This window comes from Nasonia vitripennis (assembly GCF_009193385.2).
Source record: "Nasonia vitripennis strain AsymCx chromosome 1 unlocalized genomic scaffold, Nvit_psr_1.1 chr1_random0005, whole genome shotgun sequence".
In the NCBI taxonomy this organism is placed as follows: domain Eukaryota; kingdom Metazoa; phylum Arthropoda; class Insecta; order Hymenoptera; family Pteromalidae; genus Nasonia; species Nasonia vitripennis.
In genome coordinates, this window is record NW_022279591.1 from 2059395 (window position 1) to 2086599 (window position 27205).

Genomic DNA, 27205 nt, shown 5'->3' on the forward strand with positions numbered 1-27205 from the left:
ATTTTCTACAACTGTATGATACCACTGACAAACAAAAAGACGTACTATTCGTACTTTCCGGCATCGAACTAGAATACCCACAAAACTCAGTCACTGCCTAAAAAATAACACAGGCAGCTGAGGTAAACACTCGATGAAAACAATCTAAAAAAAGAACATACTGATTCGCACATATTGTCAACAACTTTTATGAGTGAAAGATATTTATCTGTGGAATTATCATTGAATGTACGATAACATTCATTAAACTAATGAATGCATATAAAATTCCCTTTCAATAACAACGTGTTCTTTAATTGCAAATGAAGTTCGAGTATTAATATTCTTTTATGTATTTTTACCAAGAACAAAAATTATCATAGTAATATAATAATAATAAGAAGAAGAAGAAGAATAAGCATAATTGCAATAGCAATAATAACAGTAATACTGATAATAGCAATGATAATGAAAAATAATAATAATAATTAGAATAATATTTATTATTAAATTTAGATTTTTTGATAAATTCATTAAATCGTATCAAATAGTATTATTATGGAATTCCAGACTGTAAATATTTTACTATAGATACAATAATCATTACTTCGAGAATTCATCTAAAAAACGTTTGGCTTACGAAATAATTGTAACAATGAAAAACTCCCAAGTTTGACAACATTAAATTTTATTACAAAACGCAAAAGAGTTTGATAAACTAATTTTATTAACCTATGTTTTTTCATTTGCAAAAAAGTGTGGACTTTTTGAATTTATAAAATTATATAATTATGCAATTTATGAAATACTTTATAATTTATGAAATTACTTTTGAAATTATGCTAATTTATAAAAGCAGAAAAATAAATAATCTTTGATTGAAACATAAAACGAGACGTTATTTGTTACATACAAAATGATAGAATAAAATATCGGTAATATGTCTATACTCGTGTCTACGGTAAAGCATAGGCCTTCGGCTTGTCTGGACGTTAGGGGTTTGGAGTCGTTTGGTTAAAATGCACAACCATTTAGCCTATTTGTTCTTTAGGGGTTTAGGGTTTAAGGCTCTTTAGTTCACATGTACAGGCTACAAAGATCACACATTTGTAAACAAGTTTTTTTGAAAGTTAAAATTTTTTTTCGATATTTCCGTCCACCATATTGGATCCGCCATTTTGAATTTTCAAAATCTGATACAGATTTGTAATCAGCGACCTCGAAAACCTCTATATACAAACCTTCTACAAAATATTATGGATTGAAGTATACTTATAGTTATTTTGTGTTAGGGGTGGTTTACCCCCCTAAGGGGAAGTATCTATGAAAAAACCGAAAAACTTAATTTGTTTATTATAGATGTTTACAAATTTTTTCCAATTTTTTTAGTCGTTTAAAACTTTTTTATTATATAAAATTTTTTTTCGATATTTCCGTCCTATTGGTTCCGCCATTTTGAATTTTCAAAATCTGATAACAGATTTGTAATCAGCGACCTCGAAAACCTCTATATACAAACTTTCTACGAAATATTATGTATTGAATTACATATTTACAGTTATTTTGTGTTAGGGGTGGTTTACCCCCTTAGGGGTAATATTTATGAAAACACCGAAAGACGTCAACTAAATTTTGTTATTAAGGATGTTTAAACATTTTTTCCAATTTTTTTTAGTCGGTTTAAACATTTTTATTATAAAATTATGCCAAAAAATATATGTTTTCAACCCCTAAAAAATAGGGAATGCTACCCTTACTCTTCAAATCACCATGAAATACTTGCTCTTTTTGTAAGAAATTACCTCCAATTTGTTTCATTGAAAAATATTAATTTTAAGCCGAGATATTTAAAAAAAAAACGCTTTTTGGGGGTTAACTTTAGGGGAGGTTTTTACCCCTTAAAAGTGAAAATTAGCCGATAAAAAAAATACGTGTCTCTTATTTTTTTATGTTCTACAACATATATGAAAATCATCAAAATCGGTGAGTTCGGGTTGGGTACCTTTCCTTGTTAGTATACTTCCTGAACTAGGTTTACATAGAAACCTTAATAGAAACAAAATTATAAAAAATTACTGTTTGAAAGGCGAACAGGTTGATCAAAGAAAGGATACGCAAGCTACGCTGGAAGATGATGGGTGAGTAATTAATCAAATTATCAAATTATTGCAAAGAATTAATAATGCTTTGTAGCCTTGCTTGAAGAGCCAATTTATTATTGTTATATTTGAAGAAAATGTAATAATTTTTTATATGAAAAATATAGAAAATTTGTTTGAATAAAACAGTAACTTTTATGATAAAAATTTTTAAATTGCATAAAAGGGAAAGAGGAATTGATTTTCTTTCCGTAGCTTATAATTCATATTTCGCCATTTGACGCTACGGTGCCTTCGAGCATAAGTTGCGTATTTGCCTTTATGCGTTGTTTGTAGGTTGGCACTACTGCGCCTAAAGATTCGCGTATCGTGTCCCGGCGAATTTTTGCTGATGTCATTGTTCCACCACTTACCGAATACCGATAACTAAAATTTTGCTTGTCATTCCGGTCCTTCGGTTTTCATTTCGTGCTTGCACTTGCTATTGGACGGTTTTTCATTGTTCACAGTGTCTTCTTGAGTAAACAATGTCTCAACTAGTGTAAGTTTATTTAATAAATAAAGCGGAGCTGTAATTGATTTCATCTTTAACTATTTTTGATAATTTTTACATTTTTTGCTACAAGGTTTTGGATTAAATTTAATAGAAAAGCCATAGAGATAAAACATGTTTTATTATAAAAAGGTCACTTTTACCATTACCTATATTTTTTTTATTGCAGAGAGAAAGAAAAAAAAGAGAGACAGGCCTTCAAAGGAGCAGCTTCGGGCTCTTGTAGACTACATCCAGGAAAACCCAGAAATGATTCCAGGTGTTGTGTCACCTTCCAATTTGCATTTGTGGAACGATCTCACTTCACAACTAAACTCAATCATCGCAGGAGTTGTAAGAGAGATGAGAGCCTGGGTTAACGTGAGTCAATCTTTTGATTATAAATATCAATCTTGATTGAATTTCACTTGAAATGCTTTAACCAGCTTCCTGCATATCGTTCTTGACTACATCACTCTTGATTAGAAAAAAGAAGTTAGTATAAGCCTTTCAAGTTAAATTCTTACTCTTGATTTTTCAAAGATAATATGCAATGTATAATTCTGCATGCTTTTTACTTAGAATTCATTTTTCTATATTGCAGTGCTGGAAAGACATGAAGTCACGAGTACTGCAAAGAAGGAGTATGATGACGATGAGGCAACTTCTCTATCAGAGGATAATCTTCACCTTTTACGCATACTTGACCAATATGAGGAACAGTCGTCCACTTCTGGTAGCAAAGCTAGAGACCGTTCACCGATCAACATACCTAACCATAGCCATCGTAGCTCAATCAAAGCCACGAATACATCAACAAAGAAGATAGACCACAACAAGCTTGTGTATTCAGAACCAAGCATAAAATCTTGTCGTCTGCAGGCAACTCAGAGAGTTATAAAACAAGATGCAAAAGGGAAAGCTTCAACTACCATAATCTCCACATCATCAGCTGCTGGAATCGCCAAGAAGCCTGAAAAGAAGAGTACAAACTTCAGTGGTTTTAGATACCTTCTCGGTATGACCGATGAAAGTTTGCCACCTATACCACCCATAGTTGATCTCACAGACGACAAAACCAAACAATCAAGTAAGTGATTTCTTTTTATTACTCATTACTGTAAATTAGTAATAATACAAAACTATCTTAATGTATTTTTACAGCTCTTAGTGCTGGAACCAAAGCAGCAGTGAATACTGTAAAAGAGCAAAACACCCTTATCAAAGACTGCGCAAAGCTGCTCATACAGTGTTTTGAAAATCAAAATGCAGTTTTGAAGGATGGATTGACTAGAATTGCAGAAAGCGTTTCTGCATCATTCATGGCTACAGCAAAATCTGAATAGAATGTAGAAGTGAAAGAAATGGATGTGCATTTAGAAGATGAGGACACATTGCCTTTCGCTCCTGAATTTGATGAAGAAGCCTTGAATAAGTTGGAAAAGGAAGAAGGTGATGGAGAAACAGAAGATGATTACGACTGTTCTGAGGTAAATTTTTAAATATATTTCATGAAAATATTTTTAATTTATAAATTAATTAGTAATTCAATAAAATAATGTTTTCAGATGACTTTACGCTTCGAAGATTTTTAGCTATTCATTTTTTTTTTGCAAGTTTTGTCTTATAAAGTTCTGAGTTTTGTTCTAATTTTTTTTTTTAATTTTTATTATGATTCAAATTTTTTTGTTGGCAGTGCCAATTTCTTTTCTACTTTACTTTTTAAACCATGAGATTAGAATTTAATTCTAATAGATTATATAAATAATCTTATTTTAGTTATAATCATTCAAAGAATTATATTTTTTGTAACCAGAAATTATTATTACTTATTTATTTTGTATAAAAATGTGAAAAATAAAAGTAAAAATAAATAATTAATTATATTATTAGCATTACAAAAAAAAGTATGACGCGTCATTATAGGCTCCTATCTGCTTTTCGCGAATTATTTAGCACACCGCCTGTGTTCAGAGAAACTTGAAGATGAAGATAGAACACGGAAAACTGACAAGAGGTCCTGTAAATTTAAATCTACCTATCTGGGTTGGCTGTACTCCACTACTCCTGGCCATCAAGCGCAGGTATGTCTCCACGGCCGAGCTGCTCCTGAAACACGGAGCCGACATCACGGTGAAGGACTCGAGAGGTAGGATACCTTTTCACCTCGACTTCGAGACCAAACAGGTGAACATCGCTGATCTCATCATGACGTCTCACCTGGGCGTCAGAGCCAACCCGACGGACAACAACGGCATGTTGCACTACTACATCTCTTGCATGCGCAATAAGCTCAAGGTGATCAAGAATGATGAACAAGGGCGTCGTTGTCACCGTCAAAAATAGTATCAGTCTCGCACCTCTGGACATCGCCATCAAGTGTACCGACTCCAGCAAGTGCTGGCGCGACGAGGTGGAGCAGGCCTTCGGCATCATCGGCTCGATCCTGAGACGCCGTTCGAGCTAAGTTAGCAAACTTGGATGACCGGGGCTTCTCCCGGCTACACGTTGCTTGCATCAACAACGACACCCTCCAGCAGCACCGAGGTAGTCAATTTTCTGCTGTCCAAGGGTGCCTGCATTTCCCTGAAGAACGCCGCGGGCAATATCCCGTTGCACACGGCTTTCAGGCTGCGGTACCACCTGCGCGAGGTTGGGAACCCGGCACTGCTCTACATTCCTGCGAATCCCGTCGGCGACGAGGGCTATCCCCCTTTCCACATCGCCTGCCAGATAGGCGACCTCGCCGCTGTGCACAGAGTTCACCGCTGTCTATAAGTATACCGGGAGGACTGCGCTTCGTCGTGAGCTACAATACCGTGAACGAGGAAGTGCTGCGGCTGCTGCTGAGCGGCGGCGCCGAGATCAACGCTCAGGACCTCTACGAGGAGTTGCTGCTCTACTTGACCTGCTACGACAGCGAGTTCACAGATCCACAGGTGACGCCTGCCAAGATCCAGTGCCTTCTGAACAACAGCGCCGATATCGATCTGGAGAACGATGATGCGAACGCCCGCTCACCATCATCGACCCTGGCCCGAACACATCTTTGATAAAGCCGGATGCACGGCTGTAATGATGCACCATATTAAGAAGCTCCAGCTCATCGGCAGTAGGGTCTGGATCAGGAACTCGGGACTACTACCATCTCCTGTCCAAGTGTCAGGCTAACGGCTGCTACCGGGAGCTCGATTTCGCCAAACAGTACCGGGAGGAACTGCTCAAGATGACCGGACTGAGCGTCGACAGCTACACTATACTAAAGGATGTGGTGAACAAGCGGCTGAACGACATGGCCCTGCACAGTAGGAAAAACGACTTCAGAGGCATCATCGAGTAGCCGAAGTTTGACAGGTGTTTCCCGATCTACGGATTTCTGATAAAGCTGCAGTTCAAGAGATGATTCGAGAGGAGGCCGTTGCAGGAGGAAGCCAAGGCGGCTGTGAGCTTGGCCAGCGGCGAGCTCTACGCGCCTCTGCAGCACGGCAGGTGCTGTCGAGAAGGCCAGTGTTTGCAAGGGCGATCGTATTCTTGAGGTGAACAACGTAAAGGTCGAAGAAGCGACTCACAATCAGGTGGTGGACCTGAGAAAGTCTGGCAGCGACGTGCTGACTCTTACTGTGATCTCGGTGACGCCCCAGGATGCAGAAAGACTGGAACTCTACAAGGTGGACGCGGCGAGAATAGGTTCCTACCCATCAGTCTACCAGACTATCACGTGCGAGAGCGTTAGCATGAACAAACGTTCAACGTGCACATGGCCGACCATCATCTGTGCTCCAGGCGCTATCGCGATTCCGATGCTTTACGTCTGACGCTGAAGAAGGAGTTCAGAAGATGCTGACCCGTTGGTGAACCACAATGAACCTGAACCTCAGGCTGCTTGGAAAATAGACTTTCCAGCTAAGCGAGCAGTATCTGGACGCAAGGCGGTGAGTCCTGGAACGGTAGCTGGGAAAAGTCTACCTTAAGGTAACGCCGATCCAAAGGTTCTTTTACCCAATCGAGAAATCGACACCATGACGGTATCCAAGGCCGCATCGGTCAAGAACATCTAGGATGCGGTCTGTTCGCAATGGCCTCGATACCGAACGTCTACTCCTTTGGGATTATCGCGCAGCCCAAAAGTTCTACTTCTTTGGGGTTGTCACGCAGCATAACACGCGTTGCACAATTAAGAATTCGTCAGAATATTTAACAGTACTATAAAAAGGTACCGCTTTAAATAGGCTACACTGAAAAAAATGATTTGTAAATCTACAAATCTCAGAGTAGAAAATTAAAAGTCTCATTTTGAGAGTAGTAAAATTACAATGTTTTTACTTTGAGATTTGTAGATTTACAAATCATTTTTTTCAGTGTAGCCTATTTAAAGCGGTACCTTTTTATAGTTCTTGATTAATAATCTTGGAACGAGTGAAAGAACTCAGAGTGAGTTCCGACAAAAGGAAAGGGTTGAGTGAGTGAAGGGTTCTTTTTAATTAACACACACGATTTCGCGGTACACAAAAAGCACTTGCTTTGGCGTAAAAACCCTCACGGTTTAGAGGGAAAAGCCTCAGCAAGTGTAAGCTTTATTGAAAATAAGGGAAGGGAAACTATACAAATAAAAGAAAGAGAACAGTGACTCTAAAAGAGAAAAAACTCAAGTGAAAGAACGCACGCAAACGCAAAGACGCGAGGTACCTTTTTCGCACGCAGAGAGAGCTCTCTTACCGCAAAGACGAACGCAAAAACCGCCGCTGAAGAGGGCGTTGAGCAGGCCTCGTCGTAGTCCGCCGCTGCTTCCGTCCTGGCCTGGAGGTCTGGAAGCCGGGCCTGGGGAGCGAAAGGATGATCCGCAACTGTGCACCAAGCGCGCCCCGACGTCTCGGGGAGCCAGACGCTTGGCACGAGGGCAACAAGGGGTGTTGCCGCTGTTCGCTCGCCCCGAAGGAGTCACGTACAACACGTGGACACCTTCGCCAACAAACCTTAAGACTATCGCCTCGAGGCACACTCACACACTCGCACAAATACAAACACGCGAACGACGCGATCGCGAATTTTCCGCTAAACACTACCAACACGGCGCAGAACGAGGTGAACAGTGATAGCTCTGAGAAGAACAAGTCACTGGCTCACCGTCAGAAGACAAAAAAATCGAAAAGCGTAAGGAAGCCAAACGTGCGAAGCGCTAGGCAGTCCGAACAGGAATCCGCGCGCGCGGGCCCTTCGCGCGCTCGCAAGCGGGGCCGGCGGCGCGCAACTCGACGCATGCGCGCGCGCTCTCAACGTCGCAACGGAGAGCGAGCAGCGGCGCGAAATTCTAAAAGCCTAAATTTACACCTACACTACTTGAACGAATAAAAACGAACTGAACAGTACTATTAAATAGTCCGACACATTCTTAAATGTGCAACGCGTGTTATGCTTCGCGACAATCCCACATATCTGTATGCGCCAAAAATTCTGCCTAGAGATATGACCTCGATAGACCCCTTAACGGCATTTAAAATCCCGATTTGAGTTTTATTGCTGATATAGTTCGTATATCAGACAAAAAAATACTAGGCAGTCCTAAAATCATTAGTCAAAGTAAGATTTTATAAGCTGATATAATGTTTATCAGGCTTGATAAAATTAGTGAATAAGACCCCAGCATCATGTAATCTGGACTACATCTGATAATTTTTATTTGGCATTTTCATACATATAATCTTGTACGATCAGTGTATAGAAAAAATCATATTTTTTTACATCAATTAAAAGATATTCATGTTTGTACATACGTACCTGATTACAATAATTTAACAAATATACATTTTTACAAAATATATCTACATAAGATAGGAATCTTTACAGAATACGTAGTTTTCCAAGTTAAAGAATTTTAATATTATGTAGAAGATATTTTTTTGAGAAAGCAATACCCACCCTAGTGGAAAAAAAATATAATAAATTGTAATAAATTGTAATAAAACGAAACTGTACCTTTTTGTTGGATTTCGGACCTTTTTTCTCCTACGTTTTTGTACACTTTCTTACATTTTCAGATTTGTGTAACATCTAACGATGCTACTGCACTTATTTAATTACTACACCTTTAGCCTACACTTTCGTGCAATAGCTGGGTGCTTTGAATGTTTGTGAATAATAAAAAATAAATGAAGGGAAAATAAAACTTTTAGAAAATGATCCGGGGTTATTCGGATCTAAATTCTAAAAGATAGAGAAAAGGGATAAATGACCCGGTGTTATTCGGTTCATTTATCCAAGAGATAGTTGTAGAAAGGAATAGAGAAAGTTAGTATAGCTAATACAGATTCTTACTTACTTCTTGCCGCTGGCTGCTTCTTTGTTACTAAGAGATCCGTAGAGGGATGAAGGCTCTCGGTAAAAATAACCGAACACACACAAATTCAGTTAAATCTACTTTATACTTTATATTAAAAATAAAACCGTGCGTACTTAGAGCTTACTTAGAGCCGGGACCGGAGTGTCGAACTAGAAAGATGTTTCGCAGCACGAAGGGCCTAGAGTTCTCCCTTCCCGATGTTGTTGGGGTCGCGTTCCGCCTAGATGCCGAAAATTAGCGAGTGAGAGAAGCCGTTATATTTGAGCTTTCCGTCACTTACGCCGAATTTTCGCATCTCTCCTCCTACGCAGCTTCGGTCCGCCTACGCCCTCTCCTCTATGACTGTGGTTCGCCTATACGCCACTTTCGATGCGCACGCCAATTTGTATAAAATTTCCCAAGCATTTTATTTATCATTAATAAAAGTTGAGCAGAGTATTGTATAAATATTTAAATATTATAATTTTAACGCTTGTGAAATTTTCTACAAATCGATACCAAACAACTATATCTAAAACTTAGTAATAAAGCTCTTCTGCGCGTTAGTTTAAGAAAATATTATAAATAAATGAATTTACTCTTGAATTTATTAATGAAATTTATACATTTCATTCGTTTACAATCTAAATATTTATTCTAACTCCTTTTTTTATTTTTAAAATTTATATTATTAATTTATTATTATTATTAATAATTAGATTATTATAACTCTGCAAAATGACATACTTTACTGCAACAATTGTAGTTTCACACCGACCGACTGTCGCAACAAAGTATATGATAAAATTAAAATAAACAAATAGATACTTGATCCATTCATAAATTATGCACAAGAAGCGAACTGTATAAATCGAAAAATATACAGTTTAGTGCCAAATAATTAATGAATAAATCGCGTTATCAGTTTGTAAAATTATAACTATACTACAAGCTGCAAACACACTATGCATTTATATACTTTTATGTAGAATTATCCCACTAAAACTGTTGCTAAAAGCGAACGTATGCAATTCGAAAATTGCATAGTTTATACAACAGCATGATGAAAAATAATTCTAAATAAATATTTCCAATATAACAAAATAAATATTCGTATTTTGAAAAACAGCGGAAAATTCCGGGATCGGTACACAGCTGCAAGCGTGCCAAAACTGAAAATTTCCCAAAACTGTCCCTGCAATAAAAAAAAAGGTCCGAGCCTCGTAGGCTGTTTTAATTACGGTCGCTCAAGACGCTGCCGATATCTTAGGCAAACGCAGCTGCTCGTCATAAAATTGCGCTTGCTCCGTCGCGCCGAAAGCTTTCTCGTACCGAATAATGCGCGCAGCTCAAGAGGTTTACGATAGGGCTATCTGTCCTTCGCTTTCTCTCTTCAGGCCCGCATCTCCGAATTTGCTCTGGACGAGCGTAACGTACGCATTTCTGTTTTAAAAATTAAAGTTTAAAATTTTAAAAAATATTGAAAAAATCGCACGACGTGACATTTGTTAACTTTTTTTACATCTTATTACATTTTATTACATATGTTATTTTACCGCCTAATACAGTCAATATATCTTTTTTATTATTAATTTTATAATAAAATGTAACAATGCATAATAAATTTTGTAAGAAAAAGTAAAAGGATGTAAGCAGAAGTAAGAAAATAAAAAAATCGCCATTTTCGTATATAATATTACGCTTGCAGACAATTTTTCACATTTTGTTAATCTTTTTTACGTATTGTTACATTTGTCATTTCGAAAAAGAGACCCCCCATGATATCCTGGATCAATGGATTGTAATAAAACGTAACAAAATGTAATAAAATGTAGCAAACTGTAATAAAACGTAAAGAAGGTCTGAAATCCAACAAAAACGTACAAAATAGTACTATTTGTTACATTTTCTTATATTTTATTACACTTTGTTACATTTTTTATTTCTACTAGGGCATCTGTATATAGCTGTGCGGCCAACTTCACGGTCCTAACACTTCTTGCGCCTAACTTAACGGTCCTACCACATTTCGGACTGAAGCAGAAAAGTGTAATATTAGCATTTGTGGATTATACACTCACATATTATAAAAATCAGCAGCCTTCTCGCTAATATTTTTGTTGGAAATCATAGTACAGCTTAGAAAACATTCTAATAAGCCAGAAAAACTTACTAAGAGTAATAATAAGCATTTTTTTGTATAATGAAAAATCCGAACACCAATATAGAAGTAAATAGTGTCATGGGCGCCAAAGCTTCGTCTGCCTTCAAACTCACCGCTACCGCGCCACTTGATACAGTAAACCGTAATGAATCATCTCTCTATATTATAAAAATAGTTTAGACATTTTCTTTCCCTCAATTCTTCCCCTCGCTTACTCCTCCTTAATTACTGACCCTTAGTTACTCTGCCTCATTTACGTTTACTCTTGCACCTAGACACTATCCATAGCCGATATGCATATCTATGTAGTAAAAACTACGGAGCGCACTTTCAAGATCCTATAATCGGCAAGTGAAAACATTTTATGTAGCTTTGAGCTGTTTGAAAATTTATAGCATTCCTTGGCCTACGACAAAGCGTGATAAAATAAGCGGGTTCATTGGCAAGGGGTTGGCTAAACTGTTCGCCAAACTCGATATTGTTTCACTGTTGGCAAATAGTTTGCAAACGTTTCTTCCAGGGTACTAATATCTTAGACACGAAAAGATGAAAATAAATTCAGGTATAGAAATGTTAGTTAAGCAATTGGTACTAAAAAGGTGAAGATAGTGTATGTGTGTAATTTTTTCTAACGGAGAAGAAAGTACTAGAGCAAATGTTAGAAAAAATATAACAAATCTTAGCAAACAGAATCGCCAAATCAGCCCTATCCCACTAGACATTAGACCACTATGTATCGGTTTCTCACTGACTAAACTCTTTTGAACTCAAGTCAGGTTACCTCACCCAACCAGAGAACAAAACGCTCTTGTTTGCCTTTATCAGCCTTTAGTAAAGGCTTCTTTGGTTTCATTTTCTTTTGTTTCTGTGCCATTAATACCCGCGGTATTAGCGTTAGGCAATGCTTCTCGAAAATGGGGGGCATAAGGCTTCTACCCGCTTCTGTAGATGTGGTCTTCATCATCTCCATGCTCTCTATGTTGTTTCATTCAACAGTTTGCCTGAGTTTTCTATCCTTTAAGCAAGTAATTGCAATTTAACTATTTGATTTCATATATTTTATTACCATAGTTTGTCACTTATATGAATAATTATCTGAATGAATTATATCATCATCAAATTAAAAATTAACAGTAAATAAAAACCAGTTTATACTTGCCTATCTTTTACCTTTTGAAGAAGGTTTTATTTTAAAGATTTTACAAATTTTTAAGGGTAATCAGTAATTATAATAAAAACTATTCTCTCGATAGATATATTAAATTATAACTCACTAACTTGAAAGATAATCATCAAACTGTTGTTAAAATAGTGAGTATTAGTTTTAGTTCAAAAGCAACCGTCAAATAAGATTTGTAAAATAAATAGATGTACACACTAGAATCTATCTCCACAGAAATACCTACAACCAGTATCCACAGATACCTCATAAACTACGGAGTGATAAGTGACCCCCTAAACCCCCGAGTAACGAGTTTCGACTAATTATGCTACAAATTTCTATGAAACTCTTCGAGACGACGTTCATACTGTCCACCCTGGGCACCAGGTACCTTGGAGGCCGTTTCCGTCGCGATATTCGTGTTCAGCGACCTCAAAAACCCCCAAGTAACGAGTTTCGACTAATTATGCTACAAATTCCCATGAAACTCTTGGAGACGACGTTCATACTGTCCACCCTGGGCACCAGGTACCTCGGAGGCTGTTGCCGTTGCGATATTCGTGTTCAGTGACACCCAAAACCCCTGAGTAGCAAAGCTGGACTCATTTTAATAAATACAATGCATCGAATGCGTCTATTTATTATATATGGGACGTTTCACGTCAACCGGACCATCAGTGCACCCAAAATTTGGGTTAACCTAACAAGACGTTTGAGGTCTCAAAATGATCGTCTGGTCAAGGGCTTTTGAAAAAGTTCTGGCCTTTTCTAAAATCCAATGTGGCGCATAAAATATGGAGCCTGAAACCCACGTTTTTATAGTACACTCAACAAAAACAATAGTAAAAATGTTCTAATTTGTGAAATATCCCACCAAAAAGCATGTACAACTCATAATAGGACATATTATTGACAATGCTGACGGAATTCCAAAATCAAAAATGGCGAAATCAAAATGGTGGACAGTATACCTCCACCAAACCCATTTTGCCGCAACAAATGATTTTTGATCAGTTTAAAGTATCGATATGGGGGTTTTCAGGGTCATTGAATCTTATTTTAACCTCGACATTTCAAAATTCGAAATGGTGGATCCAAAATGGCGGACATTATACCACCACCAAACCAATTTTACCGCAACAAATGATTTTAGATCAGTTTAAAGTATCGATATGGGGCTTTTTGGGGCCACTGCACCTTATTTTAACCTCGAAATTTTTAAATCCAAAATGGCCGATCCAAAATGGCGGACATTATACAACCACCAAAACTATTTTACCGCAATGAAGATTTTAAATCAGTTTAAAGTATCGGTATCGGAGTTTAAGGGGCCGCTGAATCTTATTTTAACCTCGAAATTTCAAAATTCAATATGGCCAATATAAACTGGCGGATATTTGTCATAACCCACCCGCAGGCTCTCTCGCGAAAAGCCCCTGCTAACGCGCAACCCGCCGAACACGCCACGCACGCTGCAGCGCTTATCACCGCGGCGCGCCGCTAGGCGGCTGCGCATTATCCACAAGTGAAGTAGCGTCGCGGAGGGCACATATGGAGGCCGGGTCCAGCGCTGTACCTCGCCCCTCTTCCAACAGCCTAATGCTGCAAGTACACGGCTCGTGTCCAATGACAACTTGTGCAAAGACTTCAGCAAATAAAACTGTTTTGTAGCAAAGGAATTTATTGCTTTCAAGTGATTTATTTCATCCCTCTTTTTTACCTACACCCCCAACCCCTTCCCACGTTTAGCAACCCCATCGGCGACTTTTTCTCCAACAGTCTTTTTCAGGATTGTTGGTGAGCAAGTCCATCAGCGGCTTTATTCATAGGCGACTTTTTCTCCAACAGTCCTTTTTAGAATAGTTAATAGGTACATTCATAGATACATTGGCGACTTCTTCTTCAACATCCTTTTTAAGGCAGTTGTTGAGTAAGTCTTACTTTATCGGCATCTCCTTGTTCAACTGTACTAGCCGTAATTTTGTTATTTCTAATATTTTTTTTTGTTTTGGTTGTGCTTTCTCATATCCTACAACAATGTCTTCTCCTGCGAAAAAATATCGTATCGACAGATGCGTTAATCCATTTGATATTAATACAGTACACAGCAAATCTCTTAGGAAGATCTCCAAAGAATTTCAAGATGTCTATCCTGATTATCCAACATCTTCACTGATTTGTGATACGAGTAGAAAATCCTTTTACAAACTACATGATTTGTCATCTCCAAACGTCAGTATGAGTGTTGATTTTGAATCAGAGACTGACTCACCTTCGGTTTCAAACACGGATGCACCTATGCAAGATGATCTTATAGATATTTTAACTGGACTTAAAAACAAATTCCAATCCCTGCCTGAGAACGATCCATTACGTGTCAGTATTCTTACTATTTTGCCCGAACACTGGGCAATACGTAAAATTATGAACCAATTTGGTGTGTCTCACAGAATGGCTCGTAAAGCAAAACAGTTAAGAGAATCAGATGGAGTTTTGGCTTCTCCTGTTGCAAAACGTGGAAAAACATTACCTGCAGAAACTACTCAGAAAGTTGAAGAGTTTTACGAAAATGATCTTAACAGCAGAATTATGCCAAATAAAAAAGATACCGTCAGTATTTATTTATATGGTGAAAAAATAAAAGTGCAGAAAAGATTATTACTTACTGATATTAAGAACCTTCATAATCAATTTAAAGAACAGTTTCCTGAACATCCGATTGGGCTTACCAAGTTTGCGGAACTGAGACCAAAATGTTGTGTCTTTGCAGGATCCTCTGGTACACACAATGTATGTGTATGTACGATACACCAAAATTTCAAGGCGATGATTGACGCAGTAAATATGGAAAAAATCTCAAACAATATTCTGAAGAATTATAAAGATTGTTCGAATTTCGTTCTATGTGAGGATCCCAAACCAAGTTGTTATTTGAATGAATGCAAATTTTGTCCGGACATTCAAAAGTTTTCTAATTACGTTGAGAACATTATGGATGAGCACAATATTGATCAAGTCATCTTCAGCACGTGGCAATCAACCGATAGATACACTTTGATAAAACAATGCCTAACATCGCAAGAATTTATTGAAACTTTATGTTCTAGCCTAGAAAAGTTGATACCTCATCACTTCATCGCTAAGGAACAATCAAAGTTTATTTCTGGGAAGAAAAATAATCTTTCAGATGAAGAGGTTCTTGCTCAATTGGATTTTGCTAAAGAACTATGCTTTTACAACCCAAGATGCTGCACAGGCATTTCATTTTAATAATGATCAAAGTACGATTTTTCCTGCTGTTGTTTATTATAAATCTGAAGGCAAGCTAAAGCATTTCAGTACAGTATCTATGTCCGACTGTACTACTCATGATGCCACTGCATTATACATAATGCAGCAAAAGCTTATACCTGAAATTCGCAAGGTTTGTCCCACAGGAAAAAAAGGTAATATATGCTACTGATGGTGCTAAACAGCATTTTAAAAATCGTTATCAAATGAGTAGTTTAATGAGTCATAAGAGAGATTTTGGCGTTGATGCTGAATGGCACTGTTTTGCAACAGCACACGGAAAAGGTAGTTGCGATGGAGTTGGAGCGATAGTAAAGAGAGAAGCTACAAGAGCGAGCTTACAAGCTGCAAAAAATAAAGCAATTCTAGATGTTAAAGCTCTTTATTCATGGGCTAATGGGCAATCATTCAATATAAAATTTTTCTTATACACCAAAAAAGATCACGAACAAACTCGTCAATTCCTAACAAAGAGATTTAAAAACTGTCCACCTGTCACAAACATACAAATGGGGCATGGATTTATCCCAGAAAATAATGAAACGTTGAAAGTCATGCATTACTCAAATGCCAATGAACCTAGGAACAGAGTAATTTATGATATCGGCGAAAGCCATTTATCACCAGTAAAAACTCCACGAACGAGGAGCCACAGCAGGAGATTTTTCATCCACGCAGGCATATACATATACACAGAACAATAGAAAAATGTAAGTGCAAAAACCGCAGACAGATAATTCTAAATCTAATAGACCGGAAAAATATAAGATTCATGTGCATAAATACTGATTCCGATAATACATTTATAACCATTTACCTCACAAACCCCCATATCGATACTTTAAATTGATCTAAAATCATTTGTTGCGGTAAAATTTGTTTAGTGGCGGTATAATGTCTGCCATTTTGGATCACCCATTTTAAATTTTGAAATTTCGAGGTCAAGCTAAGATTCAATGACCCCGAAAACCCCCATATCGATACTTTAAACTGATCAAAAATCATTTGTTGGGGTAAAATGGGTTTGGTGGAGGTATACTGTCCACCATTTTGATTTCGCCATTTTTGATTTTGGAATTCCGTCAGCATTGTCAATAATATGTCCTATCATGAGTTGTACATGCTTTTTGGTGGGATATTTCACAAATTAGAACATTTTTACTATTGTTTTTGTTGAATGTGGTATGAAAACGTGAGTTTCAGGCTCCATATTTTATGCGCCACATTGGATTTTTGAAAAGGCCAGAACTTTTTCAAAAGCCCTTGACCAGACGATCATTTTGAGACCTCAAACGTCTTGTTAGGTTAACCCAAATTTTGGGTGCACTGATGGTCCGGTTGACGTGAAACGTCCCATATATAATAAATAGACGCATTCGATGCATTGTATTTATTAATTGGTCAGCTATAGAATGATATCGGGTCATTCATTTTTTACGAAACTATTTTTAAATAAAAGTTTTTTAATATCTTTGAAAGTAACATTAATTTGCCTGATAAAACAACGTATTTCAATAAGATATAAATGTTTGAATATTTTGTAGAGGTTAAAAACTCCATTTCAAAGAATATAATATATCGGTGCGCCCGACAGCCCGTATAGTACTGTAGTACTTATACTTACTATCGGGGCGCTACCGCGCCCCTTGATTTGTACGCATGCGCGTACTGCTATTTTAATATATAAATATTATCGTACAAATGTTACATGTAAGATTCGATGGTTTTGTTCTTTGCGAGGTGTTAAGGAAACAGATACACCAAAAATAGTTCAAAAATTAGAAATTCAATTTTTTGTTTATATTTTTCCCAAAATGTTTTAAAAATGAATAAAACTATTAAATATATTCATGTATAATGTGAGAAACATAAAACCATGTTTATATGTGCCATATTATCAGGTATGACATTTCTTTGATGGCCAGAATTCAGAATTTCCATATTTCAGCTGCCGCCGACTTACTTAAGATTTTTACATTATTGTTTGAGATATTCAACCTTGAAATTTTGTATTTTAACATGGGAAGCCTATACCGAGTCCGAATTTTGAGGACGTTTAGTTGAATTGCGAAGCGAGTTTTCTTAGAATATTTTTTAAAAACTAGCTTATGATGTAAAATAGCAAAACAAATCGTGGAGAAAAAGTTGGATAGGGCAAGCGAGGCTTTTTTTAAGATACAACAATTTAAAGTTTTCATCCCATGCTATCAGTATATCTATATAGGTGCGCAGTGTTCCTCTCTCTTACAAGTTTTAAAAGTATCTTGTACTCTAAACAATTTATATCACCATTCTAATGTTTGATACTATGAATTGTAAGGTTTTGACATTAGATAACACTGCATAATATCTTAAAAAAGGAATTTTCTAATAAAACCCCTGATTGAGCACCACTGCAGCCGGCGAACTACCTTAAGTAAGCCTGCGGTAGCTGAAAAATGGAAATTCTGAATTTTGGCCATCAAAGAAATGTCATACCTGATAATATGGCACATTTATTTTTATTTTGCTTTCTATTATCATATAAGCTTTGGTCTTGTATATAGTTTTTCATTTGAATTGTTTGTGCTAAAAACTTATTGTGACTGTCGAATTTATGGGTTTTAGTTGAGGGGCGCTGTTCGCTTCGGCGATCGTTGAGACGGGTCTCACGGCACACAGGTATATTTAAATAACCCGAAATTATTAAGTCCAATAAATTTTAAGATTATACATTTTAAGATCCAAAACTGTTAAGGCCCAAAAATATTTGATGCCCAAAAATTTTAATGCCCAGAAATGTTAAGGCCCAAAAATATATCCTAGATGTTAAGTTATTGGAGAAAGATGTGAAAGGCTTCAGGGCACATGGGGACTTATAATCTGTAATTCTGTTTCAATCGAAATTATTATGTTACACATTATTATTGACATGCACTGTAATATAGAATAAATCAAACCCGGCTAACCGTTTACATTTGTTGAAAGTTAATATTTTTGAGACATTACATTTTTTTTGTCAATCAAGCTTATTAGAAGTATCTGAAATATGATCTAGCAATAAAATGTATGTTTTATAAACAATTTTATTCACAAACGAAACACAGTTAATGGACTCGACATTGACAATTTTTGAATCATAATTGATTTTTCATAACACGTGCAGCGAAAACGCGCTTTTTGCCTACGAAAAAGTATAGCGTAAGTTGAGTTTTTCAAGCCCGAGCGGAAGGCTTTTTTAGTATTTTGGTGTGTATATGTACATATGAACACACCTAAGCACACATATACATATATCTTAAGGCGAAAGTACGTTCGCCCCGGGGCGAAAGTAGACAGCACTTTCGCCTCCACAATTTCCAAAATTTTAAAAATTTCTTAAAATTTTTAAAATTTCTAAAATTTTTTAAATTTTAAAAATTTTTTAGATATTCATAATTTTGAAAATTTTTCTATTTTTCAATTTTTTTTTTAATTTTCGCAACTGAAAATTTTCAAAATTTTCAAAATTTTGCTTTTTTAGGCAGGCTAAAAAGAGCGCTATCGATGCCCTGATTATAAAAAGTACGGTACACAAGGGGCGAATTGGCTTTTTCAGACTGGGATGATGATTGAACACAAGGGCACCGCAGGCTTGCTTGAAATCATCTGGCTTAAAAAAGCCAACTTTCGCCCCTAGTTGTGTAATGTACTATTATGTGATCAAACTATGTAAAAAATGTAGTTCATCAATGAACAAAAAATTACATTAATTGCAGTGTCTCATTAAGTTATTTTTTATATATTGCAACTGCAGAAAATTCTCAAATTTTTATATATATATATATATATATATATATATATATATATATATATATATATATATATATATATATATATGCGTGAAAGTTGTTTCATTGATCAGTCTGTTCAAATCTTTTGATATAGTATGATCAGTAAATCATAAACATTTTGTACGGTAATATTCCTATAATCAATGTTGTCTCCAGAAATTATCTTAAGTATTAAATATTTTTACTGTTATTACCGTATGTGTTATACCTGTATAATCTCTATAAAAGTGATAGAATCTCATATAAAAAATACCTTCTAATAGGTAAAATATTGTCGAGTAAAAGTTTCTTTACAGAAGTAGTGAAATCCCCAGAACAAACATAACTGATCTCAAGTAATTGTTTTTTTTATATTTTTTAGGTGAACGCACGTTAATGCAATAGTGTAGGGTTATTAGTAAAATTTTTAATTACTCATCTTTCTTGGCATTTCCAAAAGCATTTTTAATCATATACTTTTAATCCATAGTTCAGAAGTTATTAGAAAAATTTTAAAACATTAAAATCTTGAGTCGTTTTTTCTAATATTATACGGTTTTATTATTCAAATAGCTTCGAAACTATGGATGACAAGTATGATTGCATATGCTTTTTAAAAATGCTAAGGGAGATTAGTAATTTAAAATTTTACTTATAAATCCAAACTATTGTATCAACTAAGAATTGAAGTGAAAATATTTTTCTTTATACACTTATTGTTATCTGTAGCTTTACTTTAGTTTAATTTGTTTAGATTTCTTGAGCTCTTCAATCGTGTCTATTTGTAGCACATGTGCTACAGTGCATATTTTTTTTCTTTCGTTGTTATGACGCGTACAAATGTTCGAAAAACTATAGCTACACTGATTCTAGGATTTGAAAATTTTTTTGTAGCGGATCTATTAATTATCCTACATCCATTAGTATATTCTTATACTATAGCAGATAACATAAATTATTACATCTTCTGACGGTCTGACCGTAAAATTAGTTCAAACAAATTACGTGGTCGAAGAAGTCTCTTCCTTGTACTGGTGTTATTATCTGACTTCCAGTTAAGCCATCCATTATCAAACTGTTCGGAAAAATTATAGTATTACTATACTATAGTTATTTTAGGTTATGAAATTTTAATGTGTGTACATATATTTACAATCCATACTTGTGCCATAGCTATCCTACTCCTTATGAATACTAAACTCTTGATGTCTACGTGAATCTTTATTCTGAGTAAACGTCCAGGTCACCAGGAACTATGAAAAATTCTGCCTAACTCTTTTTTATAGCAAAAAAGTCGTGCGTTATGTCACGTCAGCCTACTATGATCTAAACTAGCCGGTCAATGCGCACGCGAATACCACGCTCGACCAAAGGAATACCTCACCGCGGTAAATGGAACTGTTCCACGGCAGGCATAACGGAGACCAACAAACCAGCAACAGTCGGCAACGCAGAGCACGACAAAACAGCCAAGCCACTGACACGCAATCTACCAAACAATAAGGAAGCTATAAATCTCAGCCGAACGACCCAAATAAGCGGAAATCGATACGACAATGAGGGAAATTACAATAAAGAAAACTATTACAGCTGGCCAGGCTAGGGGACACGTACTAAGGAACATTGATTAATAAAAGGGGAGCCACCCCCGCTGAGACATACACCCTCCTTAAATCCTGATTGGCCAGAACCTTCCCTATGATTATGCATTACCCTCATCCCTATAAATACGAATAGAGAGCAAGGAGGGGTCCCTCTCGTAGTCCGGAGTTCTTACTGGTAGGGCGAAGCTCTGTCCGACTCGCGATTTAAACTATTTTTCTGTAACCGGACTTAGACTCAGAGCGTTCGCCAAGTCATATTTCTACCTCAGACACGAGTTGAACTCAGTCGAGGCCTTATATCTTGTACTAATTATAATCTGACTAATTGAATAAATCACTTCACTCAGTTACTTAATCCTTGTGTACGAATTATTACATTACAAACTTCGCGCCCTTTTGAGACGAGCTACAGCGCCAGAACGAGAGCGAGCTAGCCAGTTGGTAACTACAGGTCCGCTTCGTCAAGGTAAGTCGTTGCTCCTATCATTATTCACAATTTCACGTCAGTGTCGCATGTAACGTTATTGTGTCAGTACATGGTGAGCTATCACTATCTCACCGTCAGCCGAGCTACCGATCAAATTGCGCCCTTCTTTACCTTTTCCCTAGGCGGTATCGCGTGAGCGGGCTGCGCTAAATAAAAGGTCTCGTCGACTCGGAATTTGTAATTATTTCTATCGTGCGAGTAATCGCTCTGTGCGACCGCCCGGACGTAACAGTTACGTGGTTGACAGCGTGTAAGTGCAAGTTCTACTTGTAGATGATAGACACCAATAGCTAAGCGTTCGCTTACGTTGCTGCCAGGGTTATCGAATTTTTCATTTTTTGACTATTTAAGGTGTATTCGTCCCCTTAAGTTCACGATTGCTGCGAAAATATCCGGGCAATGATATGAGTACAATAGATTATCGGTAAATGCGTTCGTTTATTAATCGTAATTCACAATGTATGGTTTAGATTTTTTAGATATATATTAGCAACATGTAAATAGTGGGCTATACATTAGAATAATAATAATATTAATTATAAATAACAATAAACATATAAAATATGTCAGTTCTGTTATTTAATGTACCTGTGTGCCATGAAGCCATTTACATCTTTTCACAATAACTGACATATTTTATTTGTTTTTTATTAATTTATATACTTCGATACTTCTACTATAATATAATAGCATACTTAATGGACTAAAGTACGAATAAAAACATAATTAAATTCGTATGTTGACAAGTGAGAGCAGTTAAGAAAATTAATAATAATAGTAGACTATAATGATAAAATAGAACAAAAACATAATAACGTAAAAGAATTAATAGCACGAGAACATATAAAAGTAAAATCAAGATAGAAAACATCGCCCCGCAAAGATGATGAAAGAGAGACACACCAATACGCATGCACACATTGCGATTAGTAGTAACGTAAACATAGTGAAATCGAGACAAGAAGGAAGGAGAAGACTGAAACCGAGCCACTACAAAATATAACGAACACAGCACAGCACAATTAGAGAGAAAAATACGAAGCCTACTGTACATCATGGATAGCGCATACCAGAAAGCGATGCACATGCAATGAAAGGGAAACCCACAGAGCGCGCAGCGCTATCGGCAAATAACACATAATTTACGCGCTCTGAAAGCTTAGGAAATCGCCAAAGAGAAGCTTTTTTAAGCCTGCAGATAAAAATAGTGAATCAGAGACGAGTTTGACAGGAGAAGAGCACAAGGAAACTCAATGTACTAGAGGAGAGGATTTTTACTCTGGTTTTCTGATTGGCCCTCCCTGCAACGTCACACACATTAAAAGCTCCAAGTAAGGCAAGAAGCTGCATCTAGGCCTCCTAATTGGCCAAACATACGCCCACCAAAATGACAGAAAATTGCAGATCACCTCTTCTAAAAGTGCGTAGAAGAGCCCAGCAACGGGTCCGCGAACGGCCAGTGTGTCTTTAAAGGGACACAACACCTTTAAACCCTGAAAAAAATAACTTAGAGAAAAACTCATAAATTTTAAGTGATTCATTTGAAATTTTTTATAGATATATTTAGCATAAATACCTTTAATTTGATCATGCTGAAACCTTCATTTTTCCTGCTGGCCCATTGTGGCACTCGGTGCAAGAATTTGTGAACTTTTTCACTGTCCGTAGGATTCCAAGCGAACGAATGGTTCTTTTGGGCTCAAACTTAAGGAGGATACTTTGTATACTTGTAGTTTTGGTATGGATGCAGGGATTTCAATTTGAATGTTTAGAAATGATTTGGCAATAAAAAAACTGAATTTTTTTTCGCTTATTCTGGCACCTTTTTGTGTATAAAACATTTTCTAAACATTTAAATTAAAATCCCTGCATTCATACCAGAACTACAGGTTTAAAAAGTATTCTCCTTGAGTTTGAGTCCAAAAGAATTCTGCGTTCACTTGGAATCCTACGGACAGTGAGCTGAAATCAGTAAAAACAACATTTAGAGAAAATCAAGTTTATGAAAAATGTTGAAGGTGTAACTTAAATTAGTGCTTACCAAATCCTTTGGGGCCAAGTTTTCTATGTTCCACACACATAGATCTTGACTCTCAGCAATTATGAGGTATATTCACTTATACCTCTGGGTTCTGCACGGCTTTTCTTTCCTGCAAACAAAAAAGGCATTTCATGAATTTTTGTAAAAATTTGATAAAAAGGATATTTTATTCTTGATAATGATAACACTTTATACTTATCTTTTCTTTTGATTACTGTATTGAACCTTCAAGTTGAATTGGTAGAAAATTACCAGTCTAACCTCCAAATGTCACCAAGCAGATTATTGTTACCAGGGTCAGCTGAAAAAGATAAATTAAATCAATATTTCAATTTCGTAAAAATGAACTGAAGCAATACAGAGAAGTATACTTATCTTTTTTTTGTAGTCATTACAAGGCCTTTTACTTCAAGATATTTTAGTGCATACTACCTAGTTTGCACCTGCAGCGTAAGAATCCTCTTCTTGTAATTCCCTGGCTCTCCTTCTGAGGGTTCGTGCTTCCATGGTGCTGGCCTGGACTTGTGGCTCAGCATGGAAGATCCTCTGGGCATTGGCAGAGTTTGCCCACTCTGCAGCAGCGTGTCCAGGTAGCACCTCAAACTGCTCCAGAATCCTGAGCAAACCAGAACGACCATCATTAAACAACAATTTTGTAGACTGTCCAACAACTGAATGATGCCTTGGGGACTAATCTCCATACACAATTATCAATACTCTTATTAGAGTTTTGTGTAAAACCTCCAAGACATCTTTCTAGTAATTCTGGCTTCAACAAGTCTTTATAAATTGGCCTCACTGCATCCATAACCATAGTCGGAAGGCTGTTCTTGTGGCTGAAGCTTCTGAGGGTTTTCGCGGCTTTGGCTTCTTGCCACTTGCACAAACTGTCGCGTCCTGGTAGGCATAACTAATGCATTGGCTTTGCGTCAGTTGACTGCATATGATTGAAAGTTGCCCAGATTGCATTATACATATTGTCAATTGAATCTGGATGACTTCTAATAGCTTCGCCATAGAAAGTTGACAACTTGTCAATCACTTTTGCAGTGAGCCTTCCTCTTTCGCCAATAGGCTTGTTATCTGGAAGCTTCTTCCCAGAGAAAGACTTCACTAGGTTTCGGAGGCGAGTACCCATCCTCTTCTGCACATGTTGGATGCACTCCTTCTTCTCCACAACAAATTCTTCGCCATTAGGCTTACTTTTACTTATAGTCTTGTACACTTTATTTACTAAAATATGTATGCGGAGCATAATATACGTGTATATACTACGATACAAAAATAGTATTTTCAACATTTACAATAAAAATTTTATTCAGATTAAATTTATAAAACTTAAAATTAAAATTATAAGTCGTATTAGACAAAAAATGAAAAATACGCAATTTTACGAAAAAACGATAAAAATTTTGTTTTAGTATTTTGCTTGTAACTTTGCAAGAAATTTTTTTTTTTTTTTTTTGATAAACGGGTTTTAGGAGCGTGTTCTACGGAACATTTCCTGTCAAAATAAGCAATAAAAAAATTGATTTTTTCAAAGTTTAAAGGTGTTGTGTCCTCTTAACAATTGTACTATACGGAATCTCTGCCGAAATCCGGACCGGTACGTTGCGTCGGACTTTAGCTTTTTACGTGTAACTTCTGTCGAGAATATTTTCGACGGTTCAAAGACTTGGAATATTTTAAACGGTTTAAAACTTAGAATATTTTTGATCGTGCAAAGACTTAGAATATTTTCGATACTATCGGACTTAGAATACTGACGTTATTGTTTGTCGTTTCTGATGCAAATTATAATTGTTTTACGATACATGCGTTAGTTGCGAGCGAGCGTTAAATAAAATCTTGTTGTTTTAAATAAACTCGAGTGAAAATTAATCCGCGAGTGCACTTTTAAATCCTAAAACTCCTAATTCCTAGCGTGCCTATTCACACTCGAGATCTATTCGCTTTGGAAACTGAGCTAACGCCTAACTGAGAGGATGTACTGGTAGCAGAGCAGGTTAGAAGCAGAACAAAACACATGATAAGTTAAATACATACACATAGGCCACACGCCTCACTAAATATTCTTTTTCTTTCTTTCTCTTTATCACAATTAGTTGCACGAAAAGTTGATCGCATCTTTCAAAAGTCTAACACAATATTAGTCCGTGATACAATCGTAACGATAGGAGTGATGTCCTACTTAACTGGCTACTAAGGGAAGATTAATTTGCATTATAAATCTCAGTGTTAGATTTAGACTAAAGATACATAAAGATCAATGGCGGTTTCAAAAGACTTTTCAGCGACTACTGGAGGCTGTTCTTTCTTAAATCGCGAAGGTAGTCAGGCACCGATGGCGCTAAGACTCTGCGTTTTAAAGCTTTGTCGTCATCTGCGCTTATAAAGCAAATCAACCCGAAAAGTTACTGTCCGGTGATAACTTTCATAAGTATAGGACATAATGCTATTTTTCCTCACACCAGTACAGAAAATACACATTTCTCTTAGGCGCCCGAGAGGAAAATCGTATTTTTCGTGCAGGTGTAAGAAAAAAAATATTTTCATAACACGTGCATCGAAAACGCGCTTTTTAGTGTTTTTGTGAGTATATGTAAATATAAACACATTCAAATACACATATATTGTAATGAGTTGAGCACCGCAGCCAACTCGTAGCGGTATGAGTACCGCTACGTCGCGCCGAAACAGCGTAGAGTCGCGTGCGCGATAATAAACACGTGCGAATTCGGCAATAGGCGCGTAAGAGATAGAAAGAGCGAGCGCCCGGGCTAATCCTTCAGGTGCGCGCTTAGATAGCTCTCGGCCTTCGGTAGGTAAACACGCGACTTCGCTTATAGAAATCCAAAAGCTTTGTGATATCGTGTGCTGTGCTGTGTCAAGCGGATCGAAGTGTATCTTGTGAGTGAGTGAGACGCGGAGTCTGGGTATTCCTTTCTTAGCCTAGCGGTCCAGCGCGGTGACCAAGTCTTGCGGCCTATTCAGGATCAGGAACGTCGTCGACGAGAGAGAGAAGGTTTGTGTGGCGCGCAGTGCATGGGAGAGAATGCATGTATGAGTGTATATCACCCATGTGATCCGGCGAGCGCGACCTCACGACGATACACGCGTGCGAGCGCGATTATTCTGGCGTCGCGGCGAGTCGCAAAGTTGTTGGCGACTCGCGTATTATTATTTCATTATTGTAACTTCACGTTTATTTCACAACTGGTAAATATAACCTTAGTCTTTTTATTTTACGTGATACGCCGCCTCCGCGGGAGTTATTTATTAGTACTTATTTAACGCAGTTGAGCAGCCGAGCACGCGATGGGCGGCGCGTAGACCCAGCAAAACAGAAGCAGCTGAAACAGTTGCATGCGACGGGGGTATTTTGCATGCGGAGAGGAGTCCTCCGCCGCATCGAGGGAACGCGATCTAGTAGTTTAAAGAGTTATTCTTTGATCAGATTTACACCCCGTTACAATATACATATATCTTAAGGCGAAAGTGTTTTTTCCCTGGGGGCAAAAGTATAGACAGGACTTTCGCCTCCAAAATTTTTGGAATTTTCAAAATTATCAAAATTTTCAAAAAGAGCAAAATCAAATTTTTACTGATTTTGATAACTTTTTTCAGTTTTATTTTGGCTCTCACTTGAAAACTATCATACCTAGAGGGCTGAAATTTTGCAACATAATTTGTATTGGCACGTTGAAACAGTATATTAAGTTGAATTCATTCTAGCTGA

At 36.9% G+C, this 27205-nt stretch overlaps 1 protein-coding gene across 23 annotated transcripts in view; it reads right to left on the minus strand.

The window, feature by feature from the left end:
• The window catches only part of LOC100118566 (coiled-coil domain-containing protein AGAP005037), a 1551999-nt gene that overhangs the window by 259762 nt on the left and 1265032 nt on the right, over positions 1 to 27205 (minus strand). Inside the window, exon 21 of one of the 23 annotated variants that reach the window (XM_031921029.2) lies at positions 20278 to 20409. The exons of the other annotated variants lie outside the window; for them this stretch is intronic. Coding sequence (XP_031776889.1) covers positions 20293 to 20409 — 117 coding nt within the window. The 3' untranslated portion in view covers positions 20278 to 20292. Of the gene's footprint in view, positions 1 to 20277; positions 20410 to 27205 lie in introns of those variants that run through there. 23 annotated transcript variants of the gene reach the window in all.